The 21,318-nt window shown below is 42.6% G+C and overlaps 1 protein-coding gene across 1 annotated transcript in view; it reads right to left on the bottom strand.

Moving 5' to 3' along the window:
* Positions 1-21,318, bottom strand: part of LOC123757427 (secreted frizzled-related protein 5) — a 159,768-nt gene that overhangs the window by 6,030 nt on the left and 132,420 nt on the right. Inside the window, 3 exon segments of the mRNA XM_045740994.2 lie at positions 5,809-6,053; positions 7,451-7,525; positions 13,643-13,654. Of these exon segments, the coding sequence (XP_045596950.1) occupies positions 5,809-6,053; positions 7,451-7,525; positions 13,643-13,654 (332 nt within the window).

Here is a 21,318-nt window from a genome sequence, read left to right as displayed (position 1 = left end):
AACCCTGATGGAACCGTTGCTGAACAAGGGGCATATACTGTTCACCGACAACTATTACACCAGCCCTATGTTGACCAGATACCTCCTTGCCCACAACACCGGCGTATGTGGCATTGTGAAGGCCCACAGGAAGGAAATGCCAGTGTTTGGCATTGGAAAAGCAGTGGGTGACTGCCAGCTGTGCAAGTGTGACAATATGCTGTCAGTGCGGTGGAAGGACAGTGCTTCACAGACTTGCGTGCGCAAGTCTGTGAAGTGGACGAAAAAGTTCTTCTTCCACTTAATAGATGTTGCAGTGCTCAACTGCTTCAATATGTACCTGGTAAAATTTGGCAGGAGACCGCCAATATGTACATTCAGTGCTGGTGTTGTGTCACAACTGCTAGTAGAGTATGGCAAGGAGGGCTCCGTTGCACCATGCGGGGTGTAAGCAACAATGCCACACGCAGCTCCAGACAGACTGAGCAGTAACAAGAATTTTGGAGTACATACACATACTCGAGTATATGCCAGGCACAGCATCACGGGAGAAGGGTAAACGTGTGTATGTAGTATGCAGGAACGCTACCCGCAGAGAACAAAAGCGTAGATGCATCAGCACCTGGTGCATGGAGTGCAAGGTGCCACTATGCCCCGTTGGCTGTTTCGCAGCATATCACACTCGCGGAGTTCTGAGTGTGTTTATGGTCTGTATATATAGTGTGTGAGACTGTATAGTGTGTATATAGGTTGTAAATATAAATATATTAGCTTGATACATTGGAAATATGTGCAGGATAGGTGAACACATTTGTGATGCATGTAACAGTGTGTCTACGGACAGTACGGATGTTCTACTGCCATAATATAGTGTACGTGTTCATTATACATAGGATTAGCACGTAAAAACACATAAGTTGTATTTGGAACTGTGTGCAGAAAATGAACAAAAATATATTCATGGCAGTGCGCACATACTGCCCTGGGCCCCCTACTGACCCCGGGAGCGTACGCCACGGGCGAACGGGAAATGATGACATCACGCACCAACTTACGGACCCCATAGCAACCAAAGTAAGTACAACTTCGACCTTCTGTTACTACAGTATACCCATACTCAGGGAAAGGCTTTTGACACTTTCAAAACAAAAACAAAAAAAGAATTTTTTACAGAAAATTTATTTCCTGTGCACTGGGGGGGTGCCATATTTGGAAACCATGCAGTTGAGGGGCTAATGGTAGCTGTTGTAGAAAAACAGATCTTAACAAGGTGGCAATAACTAAAAATCAAATAAAAAATCAAATGAAATCAAATGTTTATTCAGGTAAAGTACATACATACAAGGTGAGATACAAACATTGATGGATTTACAGATAGAGCTAGTACATACAAAGCCTAAAGCCACTATTACCCAAAGCGTTTCGAGCAGGACACAAATACTAGATACTTCTTTACAGACCGCACAAACCTAAACCAAGGAGTGATCAAATAGTGCATTATTAAAAATAAAAAAAATAAATAATGTAGTGCAAAAATTTGTGAAATCTTAAAACATTTATCATTTTCCAAAAAAGATTACTGAATTGTCTGAAGATATCTCTGTCACCCCCAAAATAACCTCCCCAAATAATTCCCCCTACTCATTAGTACTTCTTTATACAATTTTATTTATTTTTGAATTGGTAACCTGCTAATCAGAGATAATGCAAAATTCAAACTTATAATAACTTCAATTAACATTGAAGTACATTAGCCATTATCTTGAGGTTATCTTGAGATGATTTTGGGGCTTAGTGTCCCCACGGCTGCTTCCTGTGGGTGGAGGCCTGGTCGAGGACCAGCCTCCACCCACAGGAAGCAGCCCTTGACAGCTGACTAACTCCCAGGTACCTATTTACTGCTAAGTAACAGCAGCATCAGGGTGAAAGAAACTCTGCCCAATGTTTCTCGCCGGTGCCCGGGATAGAGCCCGGGACCACAGGATCACAAGTCCAGCGTGCTGTCCGCTTGGCCACCGGCTTTACCACTAATAAAATATACAGTTGCAATACTGGATTGTATTTTTACCCATTATATAATTAAAATTATTCGTGGTATTATTCAGCTGCGTAACCAGTCTGAATACTGTATCACCTAACCGGTGCTCCTCTATATCCAAAATTATAAGCAATTAGTGTGAGTGATGTATTGTACCATCATTCTAGGTAGAGTTTTCATGGGTTCTGATGGCATTGAAGACCTGTGCCTCATCTGCCACTTTGTAAGGTATTTTGGACCAGGTCAGTGCTTGCATTTTTTGGACGTATGGTGAATTAGTTTCAAGTCATCAATTGCCCTAATCACTTGCAGGTCACCCCCTCTACACCTTGCAGCAGCACTGCACAGTCATTTTCGATGTTAGCTGCCATAATAGGATGTCACCTGTGCACTTTTAGGCCACTGTGTCCAGAATTTGCAAGGTTGTTTTGAGTGTTTCTTGGCTCATTTTCCTGGATCTTAGGCATGATCCTTTCCTGAGTTCAGGGTTTGACTTGCATTTAGCACAGGCACCTCTTACACTCATTAAAAAAAACTCTGCTATTTTGGCTTAACAATTATGTTCGGCTCTTTCCAAAACTGATTTGCAAGGTCCTACAATGTCTTATTCCTCAAAGAATCTGGTAGATCTGGCTGTTATGGGCCAGGCCCACCCTCTTTCTCTGCCTTGGTCGGCCCTGTTGCTGCTGCACCTACGAACTTTGGCTGGCGTAAGAGTGTGTCAATTTTTCCACTGGTTTCTTTTGCACCTTAAGAGCAACCTGGCTCCTGTTTGGGTGATCAGGGCCAAAGTACCCAATAGGCCAAGGAGGCCACGACCTCGGGCCCACCAGCACCAGAGAGCCCCATATGTTTAGCCTTTAAATAGCCACATTGACCAGAGGGTGGAGTCCATTTAGCTGTTTTGGCCTAGAGGGGGCCCAAAAACAGCTAGATCTGGCTCTATGTATGATGTTCACCCCAAACAGTGACTGAGGGCACTTCACTGCTTTCTTCAGTAGACATTCTGGGGATGTATTTTGTGTGGCTCATTTTGCCCAAGTAAAAGACCATAAATGAAATACTGTAGAAAGGAATCCAAAATACATTTTCTCTTGTGCAAAATCTAGAACAAAAACTACATTTTCCAAGGGGCCCTTGTGTAACAGTCGAAGCTGTTTAAGATAGGTGACTGTATTGAAGGTAGTGTGGATACGCCTTTGTACAAAAAATGCAGTGGAGTGGTAGTTCTGCTTTGAAAGGTTGGAAAAGGTTCATCCCAGGAGATTAGAGCAGAGGTGTGGAAGCAAGGATCACCAACTTCTTGTATTTAAATTATCACTTTTGAGAAATTCATGTATTAAAGTAACTGTAATTATTAATAACCTTGTGTACGTAGATTAATTTAACATTATAAATAATCAAATCTCCTCTTTAGTTCAAGATCAGACGACTCGTGTAAGGACTGGCAACACCTGCCTCGCTTAGGTCAGGTCGCCAGCATGAGACTGGTCTCACCCCCCCCCCCCCCCCACCTTCACCCTCCCTCTACTCCATGACTCCTCCTTGCTGTTAATTCAATAATGTAGAGAAATGCAAGTTATCATTCAATATTGTATTCAATAATTTACCTGTTCAAGTATCTAGGTAATTTTCCAGTTGTTCTGGAATGATGATTAGGTCGCCTTCAGCGATCAGTACAAGATTAATCTTTGTTAATCATCCTTGAAGATTAATTTGGCAACTAGCCTAGGTCAGTCTCAGCTTGAGAGAGCAGGCTAAGAAGTTCAGTGTGGTTTGAACAGTGACTGGAGGAGGTGGCTCTTCCCTGGGGGGAGGTCAAGGTCATGACCTCTGGCCCAGGACTTTGCAGGGGGAAGAGGGGTAAGGTTAAGTCTCAATGTTAATGTATTGTTTAATAAACGTCATGTCATTTGCCAAAATTAGGATATAGTCAGCTAGAGAGTGTTCAATTATAATTAATTTGTGCTGTAATAAATTTGATTATTCATTTATTCGTGTTTAGTGAGTTCCCTTTCTTGTGTTTCATGATTATGTGGATCTTGAGATCCTTGGCTTTGGGCGATAACACCTTGGGTTCTCTGTAAGTTTCTTTATCTTTTCAATAGATGTTCCCTTGTTCTAGTTCAGTAAGCCACATTTGATAGTAAGTTCATCCTTCCTATTCATAACTGGGGATCCATATTCTGGGGATTATGTCTAATGGGCAACTTCCTGTTTCATCATCCATTAGGGGGGATTAATCAGGGTCAAGTGAATCAGGTGGTGGCAGTGGAATGTTCTAGAATTCTCTAGAGTTACGGGTAGCTGATCAAGTACAATGCCTTGTTGGTGTAGTACCTAGGTAATCAAATACTTAGGTGATAAGGTGTTGAACTGGAGAGGTTGCAGTGGTAACTCTGGGGGAACTCTAGAATAGTTAACTAAGGGCGGGATAATGGACAGTAGAGAACCATTCCGTCCCCCATTACACTTGTGCAAGAGTGATGGAATCTTCACAGATGACACTATAAAGAAATGAGTGAAATACTGAGGCTTCAGTATGATTCTTAATCTGCCCAACAGGTAAGGACCTATTATACAAATACCAAATTATGTGGAGTACTCTCATATGTGACCTATCCCAGTGACTGAAGCAAGAACTGCAGAATGTCACTTAATAGGTTTTTGTATTGGCCTCACATGATTAACTCATTGGCATTATATCATGGTCATGTGCTAGTCTCTGTTCCATCACCTTACTGTCAAAAGTACAGTACATTGTTTTAACAGTCACAGTCCTTGCGATGATTTCAGGACTCAATGTCCCGGTCCTCGACCAGGGCTCCTCAAAGAATATCTGGAATGATTGGAAAGCCTTTTTCCATTGTTCCAATGAGCATACCTGGAGAGGGTTCTGGGAGTTCTTTTACTCCCTGAGCCCAGCCTGAGGCCAGGCTCGACTTGTGATAATTTGGTCCACCAGGCTGTTGCTTGGAGCTGCCCACAGGCCCACATATCCACCACAGCCTGGTTTGTCCGGGGGCTTCTTGCAAGAACCTGTCCAAGTGCCTCTTGAATATATCCACTTTCATTCTGGCAATATTTCTAATAATTGCTGGGAGGGTGTTGAACAGCTGTGGACCTCCGATGTTCAGTGTTCTCTGATTGTGACTATGGCACCTCTACTCCTCACTGGTTCTATTCTGCATTTCCTTCCGTATCTTTCACTCCAGTATGTTGTTATTCTACTGTGCAAATTTGGGACATTCATCTTGTACTGATCATACTGATGAAGTCTTACATCTATCAGTACAATCCTCTGTGAAATCCTACGCCATTAACAACCCTCATATTATGTCTTCCTGCTCTCGTACTGGCATCTTGCATATCTCACAACTTTGGATTATTCTTTACCACAGATGGCTCAGATAATTAAGGCCTACATCGTGATGTGATAAAAAATAGTCCACAAAACTTATGTAAAAAAAATAGCATTTAGCGAATTTGAACAAAGGAAATAATCACAGGTGCCAGTTATCCATTTAAAAGTAGCTTCTAAAATAGGTCACCAGAGCTACATGGCCAATTATGACAAAAACAATTTCCTTTCATAATAAGTGTTTCAAAATATGAAACAAGAGCAACAAATAACTAGGTCTGACAAGAATGTTATATTAGGTATTCCTACTGGAAATATTTAATTAGGATTATGTTTTAAAATAATAATAATAATAATAATAATACAGTACAGGTAATAATAATAATATGGAAATCTGTGATAACTGTAAACGACAACTTCACATACATACCTTTGACTTCTTGTATGGCATGACGAAAGTTGGTATGAATACTGCCCCAAGTTGACGACCCATTATAAGGAATGGTTTCCTGGAAGGAGCAATGGAACAACAGCTTGCTTCTTCAGTCAAAGAGAAACGAATGCGTTTCAGTGCTCGTCTCTCATCCTCCGTAGACTTCATGCTCTTGTATATTCGTCTAGACTTCTTGATCACCAGTTGTGCTCTGCGCTGTTTCTTCACACGTGTTTTCACAACTAGGAAAGTAAGGAAAGTGTTAAAATGGCAGATATAGTTTTGTATGAAATATGCAACAAATTGTACAGAAATGAATTGATAATTATTCAAATCTGACCTTGAATTAGATCTGAAGCTCATAAATGTAACCAGTGAAGGAAATTGGCTTTGAAAAGTAGGTTTATTCTGGTTTTGGGAACTAGGTAAAAAACATATGCCGAGATCACATTGTAAACAAAAGATCATACAGTAATTGGACTTATTCTAACATTCTTTGATGCTTCCAGCAACCTATTCTTCATCTTTTCAATTAACTTAAGAATGCAAGAATGAAGGAAACAGCTGAAGTCCTATTGGCCCATATGAGGTAGCTCCTATTGCCCCATACGAGGCAGCTCCTATTGGCCCACAAGAGGCATTTTGTGTTCTATTTTTTGTTGATACAGTATATTTAGATTTGTATTTACAGTATATCCCCTTAAATAAATATGATTAAATTTTGGCAAATTTCTAAATTAGTTGCTGTATTTATAATATGATATACAGTACTGTACAGTATACTGTACAGTATTCATGTTTATATTTTAATAAATAGTTTCTCTCTCATCCTTGCACCTCAGATTTACCCAAAAATATTATGCAATAATTGCTTTTGATAATTTGTCTAATTTTATTTCATGCTTTTTCCTGTGGGCAATTTCGATAGTTTTGTGTACACCTCTTACTTTAATGTTGCCTACGTATTATTCTGAATCTGAACTAACAATCAAGAATCCTATTGTTCAATTCCCAGGCAGGACAGAAATGGTTGGGCATGTTTCCTTTCACCTGATGCCTCTGGTCTCCTTGACAGTAAAATAGGTATCTGGGAATTAGGCAACTGTTGTGGCATTACATCCGAGTACTGTAGTTGACATAGGGGGGCACTTCAGTAAGTTTAAGTACAGGCTTCCTGTCCACTACAGTGAGAATTCTCATTTTCTCCATCTTTGTTCTCATTGTGTCTCGCTTATTATGCACATCACTTTCCTCATATTCATGTTTTCCTTCTATCTCATTTTCCTAATGCATGTCTCACTTTTTTTGTCTCCATATTCGGTGTAACTTCCATCAAATATTTCTTTCACAGACTGTATTACTTTTTCAGTGTGAATCTTTTGGATATGAATGAACACCTTCCCCTTCTCCCTCTTAGTCTCCATGTATAGCTCAGTCTCTGCGTGCCTTGCACTTTCCCCTCCTGCCCTATCTAAAGAACATAAAACACTAGGGAAATGAACCAGTCTTACATTAGGCAAACACAACGTTTTCTAAATATTACAACATTGTAACAATGTAAAAATAGTAAATAAAATAAAATATTGTGGTTACATTGTGTATAGGCCGGGGGAATAAGAATGATGACATGTATACTCACCCAGGTCTGCCCGGCAGTAGTTGTCCAGGATGTTCTCGTAGGTCTCAACGGGACTGCAGGCCGGGCACTCCCCATCTGTGGCCACAAGGTTGCCATGAAATAAGCATTACTATACTAATCTCTCTTGTTCAAAACATTCTCTAGCTTATACCACTCTCAACAATGTTTACAGGAAAATAAACAAATTCTAATTTGGAAGTCTAATTTTCACTAGAATACATGACATTGATAGTTTAATGACATTTATATAGGAGTTAACATAATTTTTTGCATTTTTACATTTAATTTGACATATTGACCAAGATCTTGTATACATAAATTTGCTTAGTTATACTTTACTTACTGAACAATGAAATCTCAAGAATGTGATGCATCTACGAGAACATATTGGGATTGTATGAGGGTATCGAACCCGTGATCCTGGACTCCACTGGCATATGCACTACCGACTGGACCTTTATGTGCTGAAAAGTATTTCGGTAGCAAGTGTGCCCAAGGAGTCAAAAGATGTGGGTTCTATTCCATTGTATGACCCCCAATATTTTTCCTTTACTTGCTGTTACTACTTATAAAAATTTGTTTAGCCAAACTAAACTTGTTTACTGAACTATTTGGTTAAACATTGAGATTTTGTGCTCGAAACTCTCACCCTAATAATCCCTGGGAATTAAGCAACTGTTGCAGGTTGCATCCTGGAGAGGATCAGTCGCTGGCAGACCTGATTACCCTAACAGACTTTTTGTCCTCAAAATGGGAAACCATAGGAATGTTTTCTTTCATCAGAGCCTGTTAACAACCAATGCTGTAGTGTATGGTACAAGTAACAACAGCCTTGCTGGTCAGGAAGAACAAGAAAACTCTACCTCAGGATGGACTATGAGGCACGAGAAACAGAATCTCTAGTCACAAGGACCCAGTGTTGGATGTAGTTTTTGTTCTAGATTTTGCATAGAAGAAAAAGTATTTTGTATTCTTCTGTTTCACCGATGTCCTTTTGTTTATATTAGTATTATTCAATGCCTCTCTCGTCACCTTTCTAGAGAGCTTTGAGACGATTCCAATAGTTTAGGTGCTTTATCACGACTGTGTGTCGTATATGTTCTCTGTACTTCAATATTTCGTCTGTTTCAGCAATCTTTCCCGCTCTGAAGGTGAGTGAGTATTGAGCAGTACTCAAGACGGGTCAGCACAAGTGATTTGCTTGGTTATTCTCCATAAACGTTAGATCATCAGACATCATGTTCCCAGATGCTTTACATGATGCTTTCCTACTATGGGTAGATTTTATTGTGTTTTGTACCTTGTATTTTGTTTAAGGTCTTCATTTTTACCATATCTAAGTACAGTACCTGACATTTATCACTGTTAAACATGTTTTTTTCTGCTACCCAATTGAGAACTTGATTAATATAGGCTAGTAGTTTTCCAATGCCTTCTATAGAATTAATTTTCATGCTGATTTTTGTGTCATTTGCAAAAGATGACACAAAGCTGTGACTTGTATTTCTGTCTATATTTGATATGAGAATATAATAGAGCAACTGAATTTAATGCCTTCTTCTCATCATATGTTGCTAACTTTGCCAGGAAAATCCCAGAAATCGTTGGGTGTCTGATAGGTTAGGTTAGGGCACTTTAATTTGACAGTTTCTTGATGTTGGGAAGCTTGCGAGAATGGGCTGGATTTTTGTATCATCTGTAAAGGATGGCATAAAGCTGTGACTAGTATTTTTGTCTATATCTGATATGAGAATGAGATAAAGCAGTAGTGCAAGGACTGTGCCCTCTGAGGAGCAGTAGTGCAAGGACTGTGCCCTCTGAGGAGCAGTAGTGCAAGGACTGTGCCCTCTGAGGAGCAGTAGTGCAAGGACTGTGCCCTCTGAGGAGCAGTAGTGCAAGGACTGTGCCCTCTGAGGAGCAGTAGTGCAAGGACTGTGCCCTCTGAGGAGCAGTAGTGCAAGGACTGTGCCCTCTGAGGAGCAGTAGTGCAAGGACTGTGCCCTCTGAGGAGCAGTAGTGCAAGGACTGTGCCCTCTGAGGAGCAGTAGTGCAAGGACTGTGCCCTCTGAGGTACACAGCCTTTCACTGCACTTGGACTTGATTTTGTTTGACTGTTTCTCTTTACATTCTGCTTAGTCCCTACATCTGTGTGGTTGCTGTCTAGGAAGATAACTTAAGAAGCAAGCACAAACTAAACAATCGGGCTAAGACTAATCACAGCTTCACAGGTACGTCGTAAATCTTAAGAATGATGGATGCTTCATTACTGAACATGTTACACAATGAGCTTCACGTCGTAAAAATATAAATAATATACAATTTTGGTAAGATTTGGCAGAATAAATCTTTATTATTAACAGCAGCTTGTAAAGTCTTTTGAAGGTTTGAGCTTGTTGTTATCATTTTACTGTGTTGGTGTGTGGTGTTGGTGTGTGGTGGTGAGTTGTGGTGTTGGTGTGTGGTGTTGTTGGTGTGTGGTGGTGAGTAGTGGTGTTGGTTAGTAGTGGTGAGTTGTGGTGTTGGTGAATTGTGGTGTTGGTGTGTGGTGGTGTTGGTGTGTGGTGGTGAGTTGTGGTGTTGGTGAGTAGTGGTGTTGGTGTGTGGGTGGTGAGTTGTGGTGTTGGTGTGTGGTGTTGGTGTGTGGTGTTGGTGTGTGGTGTTGGTGTGTGGTGGTGAGTAGTGGTGTTGGTGAGTTGTGGTGTTGATGTGTGGTGGTGTTGGTGTGTGGTGGTGAGTTGTGGTGTTGGTGAGTAGTGGTGTTGGTGTGTGGTGGTGTTGGTGTAATTACCTAAGTGTAGTTACAGGATGAGAGCTACGCTCGTGGTGTCCCGTCTTCCCAGCACTCTTTGTCATATAACGCTTTGAAACTACTGACGGTCTTGGCCTCCACCACCTTCTCACTTAACTTGTTCCAACCGTCTACCACTCTATTTGCGAAGGTGAATTTTCTTATATTTCTTCGGCATCTGTGTTTAGCTAGTTTAAATCTATGACCTCTTGTTCTTGAAGTGCCAGGTTTCAGGAAATCTTCCCTGTCGATTTTATCAATTCCTGTTACTATTTTGTATGTAGTGATCATATCACCTCTTTTTCTTCTGTCTTCTAGTTTTGGCATGTTTAATGCTTCTAACCTCTCCTCGTAGTTCTTACCCTTCAGTTCTGGGAGCCACTTAGTAGCATGTCTTTGCACCTTTTCCAGTTTGTTGATGTGCTTCTTAAGATATGGGCACCACACAACAGCTGCATATTCTAGCTTTGGCCTAACAAAAGTCATGAACAATTTCTTTAGTATATCGCCATCCATGTATTTAAATGCAATTCTGAAGTTAGAAAGCATAGCATAGGCTCCTTGCACAATATTCTTTATGTGGTCCTCAGGTGATAGCTTTCTATCTAGAACTACCCCTAGATCTCTTTCTTTATCAGAATTCTTAAAAGATTTCTCACATAATATATAGGTTGTGTGGGGTCTATGTTCTCCTATTCCACATTCCATAACATGACATTTATTAACATTAAATTCCATTTCCCAAGTGGTGCTCCATATACTTATTTTGTCCAGGTCTTCTTGAAGGGCATGACAATCATCTAAATTTCTTATCCTTCCTATTATCTTAGCATCATCAGCAAACATGTTCATATAATTCTGTATACCAACTGGTAGATCATTTATGTACACAATAAACATCACTGGTGCAAGAACTGAACCCTGTGGTACTCCACTTGTGACATTTCTCATTGACACACATTGGTGTGTGGTGGTGTTGGTGTGTGGTGGTGTTGGTGTGTGGTGGTGAGTAGTGGTGTTGGTTAGTAGTGGTGTTGGTTAGTAGTGGTGTTGGTGTGTGGTGGTGAGTAGTGGTGTTGGTTAGTAGTGGTGTTGGTGTGTGGGGGTGGTGGTAGTAGTGAGTGGAGGCGTTGGTGTGTGGTGGTGAGTAGTGGTGTTGGTGAGTAGTGGTGAGTAGTGGTGTTGGTGAGTAGTGGTGTTGGTGAGTAGTGGTGTTGGTGTGTGTTGGTGAGTTGTGGTGGTGGTGAGTTGTGGTGTTGGTGTGTGGGGGTGAGTAGTGGTGTTGGTGAGTAGTGGTGTTGGTGTGTGGGGGTGAGTAGTGGTGTTGGTGAGTTGTGGTGTTGGTGTGTGGGGGTGAGTAGTGGTGTTGGTGAGTTGTGGTGTTGGTGTGTGGTGGTGAGTTGTGGTGTTGGTGAGTTGTGGTGTTGGTGAGTAGTGGTGTTGGTGTGTGGTGGTGAGTTGTGGTGTTGGTGTGTGGTGGTGAGTTGTGGTGTTGGTGTGTGGTGGTGAGTTGTGGTGTTGGTGTGTGGTGGTGAGTTGTGGTGTTGGTGTGTGGTGGTGAGTTGTGGTGTTGGTGAGTTGTGGTGTTGGTGTGTGTGGGTGAGTAGTGTTGAATAGTGGTGTTGGTGTGTGGTGGTGAGTTGTGGTGTTGGTGAGTTGTGGTGTTGGTGTGTGGGCGTGAGTAGTGGTGTTGGTGAGTAGTGGTGTTGGTGAGTTGTGGTGTTGGTGTGTGGTGGTGAGTTGTGGTGTTGGTGAGTTGTGGTGTTGGTGTGTGGGGGTGAGTAGTGGTGTTGGTGTGTGGTGGTGAGTAGTGAGTGGAGGTGTTGGTGTGTGGTGGTGAGTAGTGCTGGTGGTAGTAGTGAGTGGAGGTGTTGGTGTGTGGTGGTGAGTAGTGATGTTGCCACTACATCACTGCTTAGTGATGTAGTGACAATACCACTGAACAAGGAATAAGTGAAGTAGTTTCCTCACATAACATGTGAGAACATGTGAGTTCCATTGTTCATGGTGTGATTAGATAAAGTGTGTTAGCTTCTTAAGTGTGACCACACTTTTTCTCATATTGCATTCTTTTAGTTTTATATTCTGGTCTTAACATTCTTATTTATTCAGATTTTCTCTTAAAGTCGTAAAAGACTACATATTATACAGTTGGATTGAGGGGCGGGCCTGAAATACATATTTGAATCATACAAGAACTATTGCATACATCACAGCCATTACGATAGATATATATATATATATATATATATATATATATATATATATATATATATATATATATATATATGTCGTACCTAATAGCCAGAACGCACTTCTCAGCCTACTATTCAAGGCCCGATTTGCCTAATAAGCCAAGTTTTCATGAATTAATGTTTTTTCGTCTACCTAACCTACCTAACCTAACCTAACCTAGCTTTTTTTGGCTACCTAACCTAACCTTACGTATAAGTATAGGTTAGGTTAGGTTAGGTAGGGTTGGTTAGGTTCGGTCATATATCTACGTTAATTTTAACTCCAATAAAAAAAAATTGACCTCATACATAGAGAAAAGGGTTGCTTTATCATTTCATAAGAAAAAAATTATAGTAAATATATTAATTCAGGAAAACTTGGCTTATTAGGCAAATCGGGCCTTGAATAGTAGGCTGAGAAGTGAGTTCTGGCTACTAGGTACGACATATATATATATATATATATATATATATATATATATATATATATATATATGACAATGTCAGACCACGGAGGAAAAATGAAACAGGAATTTCCTTAAGTACTGTCGTATATTAATACATCTTCAGAAGGAGTCCTTCTGAAGATGTATTAATATACGAAAGTACTTAAGGAAATTCCTGTTTCATTTTTCCTCCGTGGTCTGACATTGTCACATTTTTAATCACGTGTTTACTTTCGTGATATATACACACACACACATATATATATATATATATATATATATATATATATATATATATATATATATATATATATATATATATATATATAAAGGAACATGTTGGAATTAATACTTATACCAGGACTTTTGCATTATTTTCAAGATTGTTAGAGAAAGCTTTTTATGTAGAGGCCGGGAAGGTAAGGTGACATTAGGGCAGGGAAGGTAAGGTAATTACGAGGAGAAAGTGCAACGCCAGTATAGCTATAGCACTTGGAAAGGACATGGGGACAAGGATCTGAGATATGAGGACAGGGTAAAGGAAGCTGTGAAGATGAGGTGAGGCAGAGTGAGGGTGGGGTTGGGATGAAACCAGGAGGGGGGGGGGGTGGTATGTGATGTCGGTGCAACAGCAACAGCAGTTGGGGGTTAGACAGGATCAGCACAGCAAGCCAGCTTGGAAGCAGCCACACGCTAGCAGGGGTTAACAAAGCTCCACGCTCACCTTGCACAATTTCTGTAAAGAAACAAGATAAAACATTATTAGTGGCTTTTTGCAGTTGTTAGTCCATACAGTATATGACTGAGTTATTGGACAGGTTAATGTGGGTTAGTTACCATGGGAGGAGGTAGACCTATGGTGAGGCTAGGTGCAATAGACCTATGTTGTGCCTACATCCCACTATTTCAATACATCCTCTAAAATTCATGGCATTGAAATTGGTCAAATGTACAGAAATGTACTGTTGTACCGAAAAGTTGACGTATATTATTATTGGAACACTCCAAATATCATGCCAGAAATGTGAATAGGTTAATTTAGGATGTATACTATCATATGCCTAAATAACCAATCTTAGGCCAAATATGTCATAATAGGCCTAAATATGTACAGATCTGGGGAAGTTTAGGTTTGGTTGTTGTCGTCATTCTCTGCAACATTGACAGTACAAAATGTGAACTTTCAGAGTGCAACAGTTTAATTTTATAGGTTCTAGGAATAGTAGAGTACTGTACTATCATTGTTGGATGACAGGTTCCATTATAACCAATGAGAGTGTGCTGTAGGTGCTCGTTAAGTCATTTTATTGGACATGAGGCAGACATCGGCACACCAGACTTAACACAGTGATAGATACACAACATTATCTTCATCAGTAATCAACATTCTCCTACAGGAGCGAGTAGATTATCTACAGATTCGTATGCTCATTAAAAATGTTGATGTAGATAGATGTAACACGTTGCTCACCCTACAGCCTCTTGTTGAGGTGAAACAGGTAACATTACACTATAAAGCTTTTATTCATATGTCAAAATCTGCAACATTTAAAGTATCGACACCACGTTCATAAATGTATAAGAAAATGTATATAAAATAACTGTGAACTTAACCTGCTCAGTCAGCAGTCATAGAGGAAACCATTGTATGTATCCCCATGTCACCTGTATCATTGTATGTATCCCTGTCACCTCTATTATTGTATGTATCCCCATGTCACCTGTATCATTGTATGTATCCCTGTCACCTCTATTATTGTATGTATCCCCGTCACCTCTATTATTGTATGTATCCCCATGTCACCTGTATCATTGTATGTATCCCCATGTCACCTCTATCATTGTATGCATCCCCGTCACCTCTATTATTGTATGTATCCCCATGTCACCTCTATTATTGTATGTATTCCCGTCACCTCTATCATTGTATGTATCCCCATGTCACCTCTGTCATTGTATGTATCCCCATGTCACCTCTATTATTGTATGTATTCCCGTCACCTCTATCATTGTATGTATCCCCATGTCACCTCTGTCATTGTATGTATGCCCATGTCACCTCTGTCATTGTATGTATCCCCATGTCACCTCTGTCATTGTATGTATCCCCGTCACCTCTATCATTGTATGTATCCCCGCATCAATTCAATTTCTTCTTTATTATTCACCCCATACCCATCCCGTGGACGGTGGTGTAAAGGGTTACAGAGGCACACAATCGGTTCAGGATTATTGTTGTTGTTAAAGATTTGCTACCTGGAACAAAGTTCCAAGTAGCACGGGCTATAGTGAGCCCGTAGTGCCTTCGGGTCAGAAACTGAACACTCTAGTTCGTTTAGTTAAGCAAATAAAAATTTTTGACGCTAGTTACACAATTATTAATGTTATATATACATATACACATACATGTACATACATGTACATACATATACACATACATGTACATACATATATACATATTTAATCACCTACACAAATACACACATCAAAAATCATGGATGCTAAACACTATATCTCACCTGAAGATGTTACGGGCAGGAATGTGCACATTTTTCAACAAGTTGCGCACAAATCCAAAATTCTGTTTGTAACTCATTTTGTATGTATGTACTTTTTCCTAATTAAACATTACCATTATTATTATTATCAATACGTCATAAGTCATTCTTATTGTGTTTTATTCTCCTAAAACCCAGACTGACTATGAATGTTGGTTGATCACGCGACTCTACACTCATACAAAGATCATTATCACATGCATCAAATGTCTCGACATCAAAATCAACAAATCAAATGATAATAGTGAGAGCAATACAGTCACTTTCAACCAAGTAAATAAATATATAAATATTAATTATATAGATTGTGCAATAATATTTACACACACTCTTGAGAAATATATACTCGTTAGAAAATACTTGAGACAAATAAGATTTTTGTAAAAATGCATTATTTTCATTACCAAGATAAAAATCAGGTCTTTCTATGGGCTACAGAAAATATGGTGTTTAACGAGGATAAGTTCCAGCTCATGCGCTACGGAAAAAATGAAAATATAAAAACGGAAACCACGTACAGTCAAATCATAACATAGAATGAAAAAGTCAATGTACATGATTTGGGAGTACTCATGTCGGAAGACCTTACCTTTAAAGAACACAATAAAGTAGCCGTCACAACTGCAAGAAAAATGACAGGTTGGATAACAAGAACTTTTCACACTAGAGATGCTATACCGATGATGATACTCTTCAAGACGCTAGTGCTCTCTAGAGTGGAGTACTGCTGCACAATGACAGCCCCTTTCAAAGCTGGAGAAATTGCTGACCTGGAGAGCGTGCAGAGATCTTTTACTGCTAGAATCCACTCAGTAAAACATCTAAACTATTGGGACCGACTAAAGAGCCAAAATCTGTATTTTCTTGAGCGCAGGCGGGAGAGATGCATAATAATTTACACGTGGAAAATAGTAGAGGGGCTGGTCCCAAACCTGCACACAGAAATAACACTACATGAGACCAGGAGGCATGGCAGGATGTGCAGAATACCCCCGTTGAAAAGCAGAGGTGCAACAGGTACTCTGAGAGAGAACTATCAACATCAGAGGCCCGAGACTGTTCAACACGCTTCCACTACACAGAAGGGACATAACTGGCCGACTCCTCAGTGTTCAAGAGAGAACTATCAGTGTTAACTATCTTCATTTAGAACTATATAGCAGTGTTAGCTCTCTAACACTGTATACTGTAGCAGGGAATGTATATATGCTGGTTAACATTTTATACATAAACCGTCACGTTTAAGGAAGAACAAATATTTAATTACTAAACTTTTCCAAAATAATGACTATTTAAGAATTTGCGAGTGTGACCCGTAGAACGGTTGTAACACCGCGGTTCATAGCCCTTTAACGCTTAACACAAATCAAACACACCATTCTACATAAGAATAGGCTACTTGAGCAGTAACAAAATAGGTCCCACTCTATCAAATGGGTTCATCATCCCGGCCCGACGCTAATAGCCGGGTGAGGCGGCCTGGCCTTCCTCCCGCGCTATATGGGGCGACACCAGGGGTAACTTACCCTAATTTATTAGTGGGGGTAGGTGACCGCCTACTGGGGGGGGGAGCATTCCCGAGGGTGGCGGACGGCTCGTCTAGAGAGAAATCCGAAATATTTTTCCTCCCATGCAAAATCTAGATAAAAAAAAACACATCTAGTATCGGGCCCCTGCGAAAGGGAGATGGAACTTTCACCGATGACAACAAAGAAATGAGCGAGCTACTTAGGAAGCAGTACGACTCTGTTTTCAGCGAGTCACTAAACACACTAAAGATTGATAACCCAAATTAATTTTTCATGGACGTGATACCAACATCAAATCATATATCAGACGTCATTCTATCCCCACTGGATTTTGAAAAAGCCATAGACAGTATGCCTATGCACTCTGCACCAGGCCCAGACTCTTGGAACTCTATATAGTCATCAAGAACTGTAACAAAAACCACTATCGCAGGCCCTTCACATTCTGTGGAGACAAAGCCTAGATACTGGCGTTATCCCTGACATACTAAAAACAGCAGAGATAGCACCACTCCATAAATGAGGAAATAAGGCAGAGGCAAAAAATTACAGACCGATAGCACTAACGTCACACATCATAAAAATCTTTGAGAGAGTGCTAAGAAGTAAGATCACAAAATACATGGAATCACAGCATCTCCATAACCCCGGACAACATGGTTTCAGAACAGGGCGCTCTTGCCTGTCGCAGTTGCTGGACCACTATGATATGGCATTAGATGCTATAGAAGACAAACAAAACGCTGATGTAATTTACACAGATTTCGCAAAAGCCTTTGATAAATGTGACCATGGTGTTATTGTATATAAAATGCATTCAAAAGGAATTACCAGAAAAATAGGCAGATGGATCTACAATTTCCTGGCTAACAGAACCCAATGTGTAATAGTCAACAAAATAAAATCCGGTCTATCAACCGTAAAGAGCTCAGTCCCCGAGGGTACTGTGCTTGCTCCAGTACTTTTTCTCATCCTCATATCGGCCATAGACAAGGACACAACCTTTAGCACTGTATCATCCTTTGCAGATGACACTAGGATTTTCATGAGTAGACAACATAGAAGACATGGCAAACCTCCAATTAGATGTAAATCAGGTCTTTCAATGGGCTACAGAAAATATGATATTTAACGAAGATAAGTTCCAGCTCATGCACTTATTCTATGAGTATTCTTTTCCGCGTCCGGAAAAAAATAAAATATAAAAATAGAAACCACGTAAAAAACGCAGTCAAATCATAACATAGAACGAAAAAGCAATGTAAAGGATTTGGGTGTACTCATGTCGGAAGACCTTACCTTTAAAGAACACAATAAAGTAGCCGTCACAACTGCAAGAAAAATGACAGGTTGGATAACAAGAACCTTTCACACTAGAGATGCTATACCGATGATGATACTCTTCAAGACGCTAGTGCTCTCTAGAGTGGAGTACTGCTGCACAATGACAGCCCCTTTCAAAGCTGGAGAAATTGCTGACCTGGAGAGCGTGCAGAGATCCTTTACTGCTAGAATCCACTCAGTAAAACATCTAAACTATTGGGACCAACTAAAGAGCCTAAATCTGTATTCTCTTGAGCGCAGGCGGGAGAGATACATAATAATTTACACGTGGAAAATAGTAGAGGGGCTGGTCCCAAACCTGCACACAGAAATAACACCACATGAGACCAGGAGGCATGGCAGGATGTGCAGAATACCCCCGTTGAAAAGCAGAGGTGCAACAGGTACTCTGAGAGAGAACTATCAACATCAGAGGCCCGAGACTGTTCAACACGCTTCCACTACACATAAGGGACATAACTGGCCGACCCCTCGCAGTGTTCAAGAGAGAACTATCAACATCAGAGGCCCGAGACTGTTCAACACGCTTCCACTACACATAAGGGACATAACTGGCCGACCCCTCACAGTGTTCAAGAGAGAACTATCAACATCAGAGGCCCGAGACTGTTCAACACGCTTCCACTACACATAAGGGACATAACTGGCCGACCCCTCATAGTGTTCAAGAGAGAACTATCAACATCAGAGGCCCGAGACTGTTCAACACGCTTCCACTACACATAAGGGACATAACTGGCCGACCCCTCACAGTGTTCAAGAGAGAACTATCAACATCAGAGGCCCGAGACTGTTCAACACACTTCCACTACACATAAGGGACATAACTGGCCGACCCCTCACAGTGTTCAAGAGAGAACTTGATAAACACCTCCAAAGGATTCCTGATGAACCAGGCTGTGACTCATAGATCAGACTGCGAGCAGCCGCGTCCAACAGCCTGGTTGACCAGTCCAGCAACGAGGAGGCCTGGGTGATGACCGGGCCGCGGGGACGCTAAGCCCCGGAACTAACACAAGGTAACCAAGTCCCCGAGGGCTTGGTGCTGTAGTCTGATGTTTAGTGGGTGTGTGTCTAGGCGCTCCTGGAGCTCCTGGATTGTCTGGTCATATGGTGGACGGTGTTGTGCTCCTCTCCTTAGTGCTATATTCTGCACTGCTTGTAGTTTTTGCATATTAGTTTTCGTTAAGGAATGTAAAGGTAGTTGATGGTATTCTAGATAAGGGGGCCTAACGGATGAGTGAACAGCGCTCAGTATTCGTAGTCCTAAGGGTCCGGGTTCGATCCCCGGCGGAGTCGGAAACAAACAGGCAGAGTTTCTCTCACCCTGATGCAGTAACTAGGTACCTGGGAGTTAGACGGCTGCTTCCTGAAGATGTGTATGTGTGAAAATTAGGATTAAGGACTTGCCGGAAACGCTCCGCCTGCTGGTGGCTATCTTCTTGAGGTTATCTTGAGTTGATTTCGGGGCTTTAGTGTCCCCGCGGCCCGGTCCTTGACCAGGCCTCCACCCCCAGGAAGCAGCCCGTGACAGCTGACTAACACCCAGGTACCTATTTACTGCTAGGTAACAGGGGCATTCAGGGTGAAAGAAACTTTGCCCATTTGTTTCTGCCTGGTGCGGGAATCGAACCCGCGCCACAGAATTACGAGTCCTGCGCGCTATCCACCAGGCTACGAGGCCCCATAAACTGAACAAGGATGTAACAACTTGTATAAAAAATAAAATACATAAAAATGTGGGCTTTGTATCGCTGTGTGATCGTGCTGCGGCGCCGGAATGTCCTCACTTCGTGTAGGCCAACTTTTGCTTACATGGTTTTATCTTTAATCTTGATTCCTGTTCTATTAATGTTGAGTTCCAGTATTAACTAGTAGCAGGGTATCATAGGACACCTTGGGAGAGGAGGGGGGGGGGCACCTTCCTGGGAGTGGTGGGCACGTGGGGCGGGGGGCACGTGGGGCGGGGGGGGGGGAGGGGGGGGCAGGAAGGTAGTATGGGCACTGGGCACCCTAGTGTGTGTGTGGCGTCTCGTCAGTAACTGAGGCACGTACAGGACCAGGTGGATGGGACCCCCCCTGGTGCCCCCACCACCACCTGTCTCCCTCCCCTCCCCTCCCCCTTCCATGTCTGGCCTCCTACCTCGCCTCCCCCCCCTGTCTGGCTTCCTACCCTCCCCTTCCCTGTCTGGCCTCCTACCCTCGCCTCCCCTCCCTGTCTGGCCTCCTGTCTCCCTCCCCCCTGTCTGGCCTCCTACCCTCGCCTCCCCTCCCTGTCTGGCCTCCTGTCTCCCTCCCCCCACTGTCTGGCCTCCTACCCTCGCCTCCCCCCCCCTGTCTGGCCTCCTGTCTCCCTCCCCCCTGTCTGGCCTCCTACCCTCGCCTCCCCTCCCTGTCTGGCCTCCTGTCTCCCTCCCCCCTGTCTGGCCTCCTACCCTCGCCTCCCCTCCCTGTCTGGCCTCCTGTCTCCCTCCCCCCTGTCTGGCCTCCTACCCTCGCCTCCCTTCCCTGTCTGGCCTCCTGTCTCCCTCCCCCCACTGTCTGGCCTCCTACCCTCGCCTCCCCCCCCCTGTCTGGACTCCTACCTTCGCCTCCCCTCCCTGTCTGGCCTCCTACCCTCGCCTCCCCCTTCCCTGTCTGGCCTCCTACCCTCGCCTCCCCTCCCTGTCTGGCCTCCTGTCTCCCTCCCCCCCCCCTGTCTGGCCTCCTACCCTCGCCTCCCCCCCCTGTCTGGCCTCCTGTCTCCCTCCCCCCCTGTCTGGCCTCCTACCCTCGTCTCCCCCCCCCCTGTCTGGCCTCCTACCCTCGCCTGCCCCCCCCCCCTGTCTGGCCTCCTACCCTCGCCTCCCCCCCCTGTCTGGCCTCCTGTCTCCCTCCCCCCCTGTCTGGCCTCCTACCCTCGTCTCCCCCCCCCCCCTGTCTGGCCTCCTACCCTCGCCTGCCCCCCCCCCCTGTCTGGCCTCCTACCC

Source organism: Procambarus clarkii, chromosome 19, assembly GCF_040958095.1.
Source record: "Procambarus clarkii isolate CNS0578487 chromosome 19, FALCON_Pclarkii_2.0, whole genome shotgun sequence".
Lineage (NCBI taxonomy): Eukaryota > Metazoa > Arthropoda > Malacostraca > Decapoda > Cambaridae > Procambarus > Procambarus clarkii.
The sequence above is the reverse complement of the archived record's forward strand: the minus strand, read 5'-3'. Positions and strand labels throughout refer to the sequence as shown.